This window comes from Mus caroli, chromosome 15 (genome assembly GCF_900094665.2).
Source record: "Mus caroli chromosome 15, CAROLI_EIJ_v1.1, whole genome shotgun sequence".
Classification (NCBI taxonomy): Eukaryota; Metazoa; Chordata; class Mammalia; order Rodentia; family Muridae; genus Mus; species Mus caroli.
In genome coordinates this window covers 89,120,343-89,132,392 of record NC_034584.1, presented here as the reverse complement: position 1 = coordinate 89,132,392, position 12,050 = coordinate 89,120,343, and the positions used below count along the sequence as shown (strand labels likewise).

Here is a 12,050-nt window from a genome sequence, read left to right as displayed (position 1 = left end):
AAGAACACAAGGAAACACTTTACAAGTCAGAGCTGGTTTTTCATTTGAGCTTTAAATTCCCCCTTGAATGTTCCTTGTACATGGATTTGACAATCCAGACATCACATGTAGTATTAAAATTAATGGCGGTCTCCTCAGAGGCTCTGCCAGAACCTGACAAATACAGAGGTGGGTGCTTGCAGCCAGCCATTGGACTGGGAGCTGGGCCCCCAATGGAGGAGTTGGAAGGGGGACTAAATGAGCTGAGGGGGTTTACAGCCCCATGGAGGGAGCAACAGTGTCAACCTGCCATACCCCCCCCACCCCATGAGCTCCTGGGGATTGGACCACCAACCAAAGAGTACACATGGAGGGATCCATGACTCTGGCCACGTAAGTGGTAGAGAATGGCCTTGTTGGATATCAGTGGGAGGAAAGGCCCTTGGGTCTGAGGATGTTCAATGCCCCAGTGTAGGGGAATGCCAGGGTGGGAAGGTGGGAGTGGGTGGGTGAGTAGGGAGCATCCTCATAGAGGCAGGGGGAGGTGGTATGGGATAGGGGATTTCCGAAGGCGATACCTGGAAAGGGAGAAATATTTGAAATGTAAATAAAGAAAATATCCAATAAAAAACTGTCAAAAACTTAAATACAAATAACTTAATCCGATTGTATCATTAAACTACTAGCTATAGAATTACTAAGGGCTAGGGAAAAGAAAACCCTGAGGGTTTTTCCAGGATGCGTGAGATTTCAAAGGAGACCCATTTCATGCACATCCATCAGAGAATGTGTGAGGATAAGCCAATCAGAGATGCTAAGAGGGCAGTCCTGTGTCAGGAGGGACAGGGCTGTGGATTCTTGTATTTATAATGTTCTTGGGAGGCTTTTTCTTTATTTACAATCTTCCTCACTATTATGTGGTTCCCCTCTTAAAGACAAGAGAATCAAGTCATAGGACTGTGCCCACAAATCACGACCTCCTGTCTCCAGATGGACCTCTTCCTGACATCTCCACCCCATGCTACTCCAGATGGACCTCTTCCTGACATCCCCACCCCATGCTATTCCCACTGGGTTGAGGCTCACAGTGGAGCCTGATTTGGGGTTTGCTTTAGTCATTCCAAAACTAAAAGGGAACTAGAGAAAAATGCAGTTTGAAGCAGACAGACCCCTTCAGGTTGGTCTCTACATGTGACCTCTAATTCCTAAATGTACACTGTATATTTGAACTCCTGAGGGCATTTGATGTCTCTTAGCATTTGGGGGTTTGATAACTGATGGGGCATATTTGCGAGAACAATTGCTTACCCGATGCTAAATGTGCTATAAGATAATTTCATTATAAATGAAAAGGTCTGGATATAGGTATCACTGCAAGTGCTCCGTGCCCAGTAGGGGAATGGTGCCCTTTGCTTTTTAAACACAAGGCCATATCTCCTCTGCTCTCAGCCCTGTGATAGCCAACAGGACCGTGAGGTACAAAGGTGATTTGTTGAGTTCAATTTTTGGTATTTAGTCCATATGTCTAAAACATCATTCAACTTGAAAAATTTTAAAGTAATTAGTGGGATGCATTTTCCGTTCTTTAAGCAATGTCTTCAATAGCGTGCATGTTACAGTGTTCAAGAGCACGTGTAGCTGGTGGCTGTGGACTGGACAGCACAGCCCTATTGAATCATCCTGCTTTTGGGATCCTTAACTAAACTCTTGGCGTTAAGGCCCCATTGTCTCCTCTTTCTTCAGGCCCCGTAGCTTCCGCATTCCCAACCTTACCTAACTGATAGACTTGTTAGGTATCCACAATATGTACTGTTAATTGCAATGCTTTTTTGTTTTATTATCAATCTTGAGAATTTGAAAATATGTTCTGGAGACTTTGGCTTTAATAGGTGCATGGAACAATGTTATGTTTGAACATAAGAGCACCAGAGCTGAAATGACTGTCAGAGCGAAGGAGGCTAGTGCAGGGGTACACTCTACACTCCTCTTCTGCTGCTTTCCTGGAGAGACAGTATGATTTGCATATATAATCCAGGAAAAGCAATTATTGAAATGTGTATTTCCTCATGAAAGAGGTTCCCAGCCATGATATAAAAAAGAAAACTCAAGCTATTGAGCAGCAGTAAAATGGAAGCCTCTAACCCCAAGACTGCTCTGTCACTTCCACATTGGCGGCACATGGAACATTGTCAGGATCCTTGTTGATGACCAGAGACAGTGCAGAAGGCGCCAAGTGTTTGTTCTGGGGCATGGCTACCCCAGGTGTCTAAAAAGTACATTCTATTTTGTTGTTCCCCAAGAGGACTTCATCTATTTGGTTGCTCGAACCAAATGCTGATGCTGTTACATTTATTTGTTTATTTATTTATTTATTATCATTCAAGAATTCCAACTTTGTGCCAGAAAAAAATATCCTTAAATATTGGCCTACAAGATACATATTTGAACCTCGTTTTCATGGTCATTTTGAGCAAGAACATCGGTATTCCTTACAAATTCATCTGTGAGTCAGAAAGTGTTTCTCTCCCTTCTCCACTCCCTCTCTTTCTATACCTCTCATTCCATCCTCTCTTTCTCTCTCTCTCACACACACACATACACACACACATGCTTGCACACACATGAGAGAGAGGGGGGAGAGAGAGAGAGAGAGAGAGAGAGAGAGAGAGAGTTAGGGAGGGAGGGAGGGAGGGAGGGAGGGAGAGAGAGAGANGAGAGAGAGAGAGAGAGAGAGAGAGGAGAGAGAGAGAGATTGAGTCTCATTGTGTAGCCCTCACAGGCTTGGATCTTACTGTGTAGACCAGGCTGATCTTCATGTCACAAAGTTCTGTCTCCCAAATGACAGATATGTACCACAACACCTAGCAAGACACTTCTTAACAGAACTTTGAAGCAACCTCATACAAAAGTCCCAGCTTAATTTGCTGGTTTGACATGGTTGAATTCAGAGTTCTGTTAATGTAACGCAAGCTCTGTCTTTGCTTATGCTTGTCACTAAATTTATAAATCTGTTGGAAAACTAACATGCATATGGGGGGTTATGTGGATATGTGGATGTTACTGGCCTGGCTAGAGTGTGTTGGACTTTGACACCCAGGGCCACTGGCTCCCTGTGGAGGCTTGCCAGATGAGATCTAGTGCCATGTAGGTATGACCCAATGGCCTGGGCAGATGTCTTCTGACTGTAACTCTCCGGTCAAGTTCTGATTATGCAACTGCAGACACCTCTTCTCTGTTATCCAACAGGATCAGACCATGAAGCTTGTTGAGAACATTGGCTGCCCACCCTTAGATTGTCCCGAGTCTCATCAGATTGCCTTGTCTCACAGCTGCTGCAAGGTTTGTAAAGGTAAGCCTTGGATAAGGTGACATCCTTCTCAGGCAAGGACGTGGATGCCAGGGGAGGACGTTATGCTAATTCACACAGACTGGAGTCAGAAAGACACCTGTCACATGCTCAACCTCACCCACAAGAGGTAAAGAGTAGATATCATCGAAGAACTGGGGAACAGCATAGTGGTTATGAGATGCCAGGAAGGCACAGAGAATGGACGATGGAGAAAGATGGCTGCTAGGCTCAGGGGTGAAGGTGAACGGGAAGAAAGATTTCTATCTTCTGTAGCTCAGTAAGATCTCCATGACTTACAATTGGCTGGGTATTTCAGACTTCCTAAGGGAAAGGGCTTGGGGCATTCTTAACACAAAGAAATGGAATATGTCTGAGGTGGTATATATGCCAATTAGCCTGCTCAAACCATTGTATATCATATGCATCTACTAAAATGTCACAAGCTATCCCATAATATGCACAATTACTAGATGCCAATTACAAACAAAAAACATATTAAAAGACTTATATACAAGAGTTTTTGTAGGAAGATAATATATCTGTTATGCATGAGAAGTTTTGAATTAATCCCTAAGATTAATAACATTTTACCTGACTTTCTAACCCAGTGGGAAGCCCCGAGCCCTTTGTTGAATTATAACAGAGATGCTTCCAGGAATTTTGCCATATGTTTGCACCTGTCTCTGGGTCTGACCTCTAAACCTGAGTCAGCTCATCATTGCTGGAGTCAGTTATCCTTCTGATAGGTTTGCTCTCATTTTTCCTCGGCTTGTTTCTCCAGCTGACCTACACGCAGAAACAGACTGTACCAGATTTCCTGCTTGCATCAGGTCCACTGTTAATCATGCTTTGGCTTCCCGGCTACAGAAAAGACAGGCTGCATAGATGTGCACCACTTCTGTTGTGTTGCCTCTGACTTGATAAGCTTAGCACCACAAGTACCCTAGTCCTAGCACTTTAGTTCATTGTAAGCAAACAACAAACCTCTTCACAGATGTGGTGGGTGGGCTGCCTCAGGAGGCAGTGAATTCCCACACTAGAGGGTCTTAAACTTGCTGGTTCAAACACTAAAGTTAAGCAATGATTATATAAACTCTTTAAGATCTTGTCACTTGGGAGAGCATGAGACCTGTATATGCATGTGTGTGTCCACCTCCTGCTGCAGACTGTGCACTTCAGGGAAGGACTGAGTCTTTGTATTCATCTCTGTACCTTAACACTGGAGTGATGTCTGGAGTGTAGTCAATGTTTATAGTGACATATTGAGAATAGAGTAGCAATCTCAGGTACAGTGTGCTCATATGTAGAGACAGCACTCTTCATGCTGATGTAAAGAGCATCTTACAAAGGAAAAAGTCAATATACACTTTGGGAAATGCATACAATTTTGTTTCTGTTTAAGTTACTCCATTACCAGGAAGGGGAGGCAACATTTGGAATGTAAATAAATAAATAAAATAATTTAATAATAAAAAGTAGATGTAAACTTATTCCCACCCCTGTTTTGTACAGTGCTGGGCATTTTGTTCCCATTTTTATTTTGTTTTGTTCTGTTCACATTCCTTTCCATTCATCCAATGAGATGTTGTCATTTTTAACACTGTTATTTGTTGCATATGTGAGCACATGTGCACAGGCCACAGTGCACCAATGAGTGGAGGCCAGAGCACACATGCAGGAATTGGTTCTCTCCTTCCACCCATGTTACAGGGATTGAATTCATGTCAGCTGGCTGGGCAGCAATTTCTTTCTTCCATCCAAACCATCTTTCCAGTCTAAAGAAGGGTTTAAAATAAAATCTCTGTTCTGTAGGTGGTTCTCTAGAAATTGCATGATGGTTTAAGACCTGGTCTTTCCAGAAAAGAACTTTCAAGGAATCTTTTAGCAGCTAGAGAGAGCACCTGTAAAAGAACTGCCCTCAACTGGACAAACAGTGCAGAACATTGGAGGTTTCCCCTCACCACCCTGAGTCAGTGCTTTGGCAGAGCATGTCTGTAGTCTGATCAGATTCAGGAATCCCATTTCAGTCATTTCAGTTGGCACTTTCAGTTTGCAGCCCTACCAGAGCGTTTTTGGCAGCCAATTGTAGGTAGCATGTCCTAGTACCTCTTATACTTACATGCAGGCACAGTTAACTAGGGTTCTTAATAAAATGTGTCCTGGGTGACTTATGAACTAGTATAAGCAGGAACACACTTTATGGGGTTGTCAACCATTGCTGGAGATCAAGCTTTTCTCAAACAGCACCCCAAGGCAATGTCATTATGCTGAATGTAGTGTTTGGGTCAGACATTTAGGTAGGCTGACTGGGTGGCTCTACTTCTTCAAATGTTGACTGATGTCACTTTGTGCTATTAGTTAAAAGTTGGTCAGGACTGACTGTTTTAGGAAGGCCTTTTTCTTGGCCTAGAATCTTGGTAGAGATGGCTGAGAAACTAGATACAGTCATGAGACACAGTCACACACACCCTCTTCATGTAGCCTCAGGCCATTTCCTCATGGCCTGTCAGGCAGGATACTTGGCAGGTTTGTTAAATGATGGCTTGAGAGTTTTATGGAAGTCTAGTATTAATACAGCACCACTTCTACTATATTCCATTGCTCAAGGCAACCAAAGTTCAGCCAAGACTCAAGGGAAGCAGGGCTAGACTCCACCATAGACAAGAGAAAAGTGCACAAAACTGCTACATAAATGGCTTTACCTCGACACATAACTGTCAGCTTGACACACCCTAAAGCCCTCTGAGAAGGGAGTCTTGAGGGATTACTAAGACTGATTTGTCTGTGGACATGCCTGCAGAAGGATTATCTTGTTTGTTAAGTGATACAGGTGGTCTCAGTCCACTATGAGTGGTAGCATTCCTTGTGCAGGAAGTCCTGGTCTATTAGAAAGCTAGCTAAACTTGAGCCTGACTGACTAAGCAGAGTTCCTCTGTGGTTCTTGCTGTGAATGAAAGGCCCTGCTGCATGCAATAGCAAGGGGCCTGACCCCAAGCTCCTGCCTTTAGTTTCTCTTCCTTTGGTGGTAGACTGTGGCCTGGCATTGGAAGTCCAATTAACTCTTCCCTTTCCTGAGTTGGCTTTGGTCAGTGTTACTATCACAGCAACAGGAACCACAGAACAATGGTGCCTATCCCCAGTTCAGTAGAAGGCTCAAGGAGTTGCTCAGAGATTAAGCAACCATCACAGTAATTAGCCAGAATGGAGCAGGACAAGCTGTGTAAGAAGCTGAGCTGTGGCCTCGGGTGTTAAGAGACATTCTGCTCACATCCATTTCTGAGCATTAGTATGTTTCAAAACACAAGTGAAGAAATGAAAAATTAGTCATAAGACAACATTCCATATTTAAACTGTTCACAGGAAAATGTGTTTATATAGAATGGCAGAGTTTCCCATGGTTCCTCACCTCCAATATTCTGCTTTAATTGATATGAAGTGGGGCCCATGACATCACTCTTTCTAAGTATCCATGGTAAATTGAGTAGCCTAGACTTTGAAGGTCGGACTTAGATAATACTTGAACTCAAACACAATTAAACTATTTGCTCCTGCCTCCCTTGTTAGTAACAGGGCCTCCAACTCACCCAACCCGACCCTCAGTTTGTAATCCGAGTTTGCAGCTGGGAGTGCAGACATGCATCCACACATCCCCCTAGAGAGGGCCCCTTTTCTTAAAGCATTTAGAACCTGAAGGATTGCAGGCTTGTCTGACTTCACATATGCAGGACAAGTAAAGGAATTCTCCTTGCATTCTCTGACTTTCAGGAGAGGAACTCCAGTTCCCAAGTCTTAAATCTGAATCAACTCTTTCACATTTGTTATGGCAAATTCATCTGTCAGAGGAATGACCTCCAGTTTTCTGCCCCCATGTATAGCATTAAAGACACAGTGTTCACCTCTGAATGAACATGTGGCTCAGAAATGGTTAGTAGGTGTCCTTGAGGGCCATCATGGCACATAGTTCTTGGTCTTGCCCCTGAAGATGGAACAGGAATTAAAAACTAACTCAGACCCACCAACACTGTCTCCTATGCTCTCTGCATGGGACACTTTGACAGGAAGAGTCAGGAGGGCCTAGGCAGATAACTCTGCTCTTAACTGTTGGGAACCTTGGAAGGAAGTGGGTAACAGGCACAAGCCAGAGCTTCCGTGGTAGAGAAGGGAGCCTTAGACACACACAGTGGATGCAGGGTTATGTCTACATTCTTCTCTCACCCTCTCCTCTCTTGACATCCCTACCCTCTGTTACAAGACTCACACCTCTTAGTTATGTGTGAGGAGCACTGTAGATGTGCTGTGGGTTAATCTCTTTCACTTGTGAGTAATCCCTACTCCCCACAATATTCAGTAGTTGCTTTCATGACTTCCTTTCTCTGTGTATTAGTAATAATAGTATTATAATATTGTCAATTTTAGTTTCATGGCTTAGCAACAGTATTTATACATTGGCCCTACTTGCTTCAGAAGAAGGCCACTGGAATTTAAATTCTGTTTTCTTATTAGGTACCTCGATCTACACTGGGAAAATCTATTAGCTTTCAGACGACTCATAGCTACATTAGCATTTTTTAATGGGCATGTGATAGACACTGAATTATATTGGCTTGGCCAGAAAATGGACTCTGTGGACTCCTGTCTTAGTTTCATTGCTGTGAAGAGACACCATGACCAAAGCAACTTTTTAATAAAAGATAACATTTAACTGGGGCTGGCTTAGAGATTCAGAGGCAGGAATCATGGCAGAATGCAGAAAGTCATGGTGCTGGAGAAGGAGCTGAGAGTTCTACATCTTGATCTGAAGGCAGCCAGAAGGAGGCTCTCTTCTGCACTTGGAGGAGTCTGAGCATTAGGAGACCCCTAAGCCCCACCTACACAGTGACGCACTTCCTTCAACAAGGCCATACAGATTCCAAGGAGGTCACACCTCCTAAAAGGTGCCACTTCCCATGAGCCAAGCACATTCAAATAACTCCAACCCGCAAAGTAGAAAATAAACTGACTTCAGTGCTGTTTGACTCAGATTTCAAACCCAGCTAGCTCCTGGCTGGAGTACCTCTCTCTCCTCTGAGGTTCTGGGACTGCAAGTATTCTCAAGTAGACCACTGACAGATTTACATTTGTATTCATAGTGTGATGATTCATAGGTAGAAGTAAATGTTTAATATCCTCATGAGATGAGTAAAAGCCCCAGGTCTGAGCTTCAGTGGCCCGCTTTAGCTAACATTGAAGAAATTATTTTGTTTAGACCAGTGGTATGCACTGATTGATGCATCTTTGTTCTGCATAGAGTCCATTCTCCTGAATGGATGTGGGTCAAAAGTCAGGGTGAGGGCATCCCTCCAGAGTCTAAGTAGGTCTCTCACCACCCCAAATGTGACAAGTCCATTCCTCATGTCTACTGTCAAAGTAGTTAATATTCACCACAAAGTTACTGGATGCCCTCTCTCCTGATCTATCACCAGCACATGAACAGTTCCTGTCAACAGAGCTCCATGTATACTTGCAAAGACAGTGACAATGAGTTACAAAGACCTGAAGCCTAAAATACAGTGGAAGGAAACAGAAGGGTGGGGGTGTGTTAGATGTGATCTCTGCATCAGGTTGCAGCAAATGACAGAGTTGGTTCTATGCCATAGGTGTTACTATCTCATGTTAGAGTCAGTAGTACCAGATTAGTGGTTCTTGTCATCACCCCACACAGTATGGCCCCTGTGCATGGGAGATCTCATTTGAACCCTATACTTTTGTGAGACAGGATTCAGTCCTAATTTTACAACTGACATAATCGAGTGGCTGTGAAAGATGGATTAGCTTTCACAGACTGCGTTTATGCAGCCTATCATGGCAGAGATCTGATCTTGTGGAGAGCTGGGTCTATAGCTTCAAAAGCCATGCATGCGCAATGCAAGTACAGCAGTGAGGATGCCGACGCCCTGGCAACTTGTAGCGTGAGTTCGCTAAGGGTACAAATAACCTGCAGCATCGAATCTGAATCCTCTATGCACTAGTAGATGGTATCCAGACCCTGAGATTTTACTCTCCAGACTTAAACACTCAGAGGAGCCAACAAACCGTGTGTGTGTGTGTATACATATACATATATATATATATATACATATATATATATATATAACAAATATATATATATATATAACAAATTTAAATACCCATTGGATATCTTCTATAATAAATGGAGTTTGACTGACTGAAAATTTTAGTTTGTACATCTTTGAGTTAATAAATATCCCAATCATGTCTTAACTTTTGTCTAAAAACATGAAAATGGGACCACACTCTTTTCTTCAACTTGGAAAATACCTTGAGATGAGCAAGTGCTTCCCGTGTGTGCACATCGGGTGTCTGATGCTTCTTCAGCAGGTCCTAATATTACCGAGGCAGGAATGAGCATGGAACAGATTTTACTAAAAGTGGCACAGCCAAAATAAGGAGGGACCCACAGAGTGTCCTAGATGAGAGGGAGGACTCTTAGAAATGGGAGGAAAGTTTACAGAGTGAAAAGGTAATAATTTGAAATAGGTAAACTCAAGAAGGTAAAAGAGTGAATCCTCACCAGACACCTCCCATGGGGAGCCCCAGCCACCTAAAACAGATTTGAGACTCTTGGAAAACCAGAGATCTAGCTCTATACTGGCACCCAATTGCAGAGTTTCCTATGTACTTGTAAGACTGAGCTATTTTAATATACTTTCCTCTTAACTCAGGCTAAAAAGAAAGGTTTTTTGGCTTTTAAATTTTAGTTTGATTGTGTGCAGAACTACTGAGATAGGTAGTAAAATTTTTTTTACATGAAACCATTCCCCCCACCACCAGGCATTGTAAAATGTCAATAAAATGCATTTTAAGAAATTCAATCCTAATTTACTTACTTAAAAAGGAAAGAAATAAAATGACCCTCAAAGAAAGGTTTACATTTTTAAATTTTCGTTGTATAAATTTTTCTCTTGAGAATTTTGCTTCCAAACATTTAGTCTTAATCCTGAGATGTTATATTATGACGAGAAATCAACTTTCTATGTGATTAAAGGGGCATTGATAACTCTATTTTTGTCTTTATACACTTATAATTTTTTGAATGATGATTTTATAGTGTTCACTCTCCATTTGATAATTTTTTCTACCTCCTTTGAATGACACTTACTGTATCTCAAGTCCATTCTTAAAGTTTGTTAAGTTGCACCAGAAATGTTTCATTGTAAGTTGTAGTTGAATTCGATGTAACTCTGCAGTGGTGTTGAAAATAGTCCAGGCAGTGAGAGATAAGAGTGTGCCGCAGCAGGTGAAAGTGGGCACCAACTTCATTACACATAAGGAGTGCCCATTGAGATTTTTTCCACTGTATCTCATCCCTGGCTATATAGATACAAGCTTATTTTAAGTCCTTGTCCTCTGATAGATGGGATGAAACCGTAAATCTCCAGGCAGCTTGAAGCTTTTGCAGTAAAGTATGCATTAGGCAATTTAAAAATTTGCTGGGTGACCCACAATCATGTAATCTCCATTTAAGATGGGCTCCACCACTCAGGCCTCCCATTTCAGCATTTCAGATATCATGGAACAGGGGGCTTCAACAGAAGAAAGAAATCCTTACGGACGGCGTGTGATTGGTGTCACTGATTCTAAAAGTTCCACTTTTCTTTCTCATCAGAAAGACTCCGGGAGCTGTGGAAATCCTGTTACTCATAAAAACGTTCTTCTTTGGGGGTGGTTATAGACTGCCAAACGCATCTTCAGACAAAGTTAGATTAAAGTGATGTAATTTTCATTTTGAACATATTTTAAAGAGTTCCAAAATGCCTCATCTTCTTCATCCCTTAAACATTGTTGAGCACATTTCCCTCTGGCTTGACGGATGCTGAAGGACTGACGTTGTTCTCATCCTACTGCGTTGGCACCTTCACTGTAACATTTATTTTCAATGAAATGAATCCTTGTTTCAAACATGTAGAGAGCTGTACTAAGATGATTAAGGACTGTGTAGCATTTATAAAGTCAATAACCAAAAAGATATGAATGCATCTGAAGTAGAAATTAATTGAGTCAAACCAACATAAAGAACTATTTCTTTATTCAATCAGCGAATCACAGCAGTTCTGGGTGCCTGCACTACGTCTGCACAATAAACGGCACAGCCACACCCAGGCATAGATGGAAGAGGGGCACAGGGGCCTTCTCCTTACGGGTGAGCTATTTGCTCAAGGAGCAAGGGACATTCAGGGATTCAGGAGGAAGGGAGGCTTTGTCTTCAGTTGTGTGGCCACTGGTAACCACACACACACACACACACACACACACACACACACAGATGATCCTGGTTAAGTAAAATGGGTCACAAAATCAAAGTCATGAATCTGAGAAAGAGACTGGTGAGGGCATGGTAGACAGAAAAGGGGGCAGGTGGCATGAGTAATTAGAATATATAATATACATGTGTTAAATTGTCAAACAGTAATCCTAATAAGCCTTTAGAGTAGAGAACTTCAAAATTAACTACTCTTTCTTTTTTGTTTTTCCTTTGCTTGTTCTTTCGTTTGTTTGAGGCAGAGTTTTTCTGTGTAATATTGTGTAGCCATGGCTGTCCTGGAACTCAGTCTGTAGAGTGGGCTTACTTCAAACTCAGAGATTTCCCTGCCTCTGCCTCTGCCTCTGCCTCTGCCTCTGCCTCTGCCTCTGCCTCTGCCTCTGCCTCTGCCTCTGCCTCTGC

The 12,050-nt window shown here is 42.5% G+C and overlaps 1 protein-coding gene across 5 annotated transcripts in view; it reads left to right on the top strand.

Moving 5' to 3' along the window:
- The window catches only part of Nell2 (neural EGFL like 2), a 297,672-nt gene that overhangs the window by 140,461 nt on the left and 145,161 nt on the right, over window positions 1-12,050 (top strand). For all 5 annotated transcript variants that reach the window (XM_029469874.1, XM_029469878.1, XM_029469877.1 and 2 more), the window contains one exon: window positions 3,226-3,328. In XM_029469874.1, the coding sequence (XP_029325734.1) occupies window positions 3,226-3,328 (103 nt within the window). The remainder of the gene's footprint in view (window positions 1-3,225; window positions 3,329-12,050) is intronic.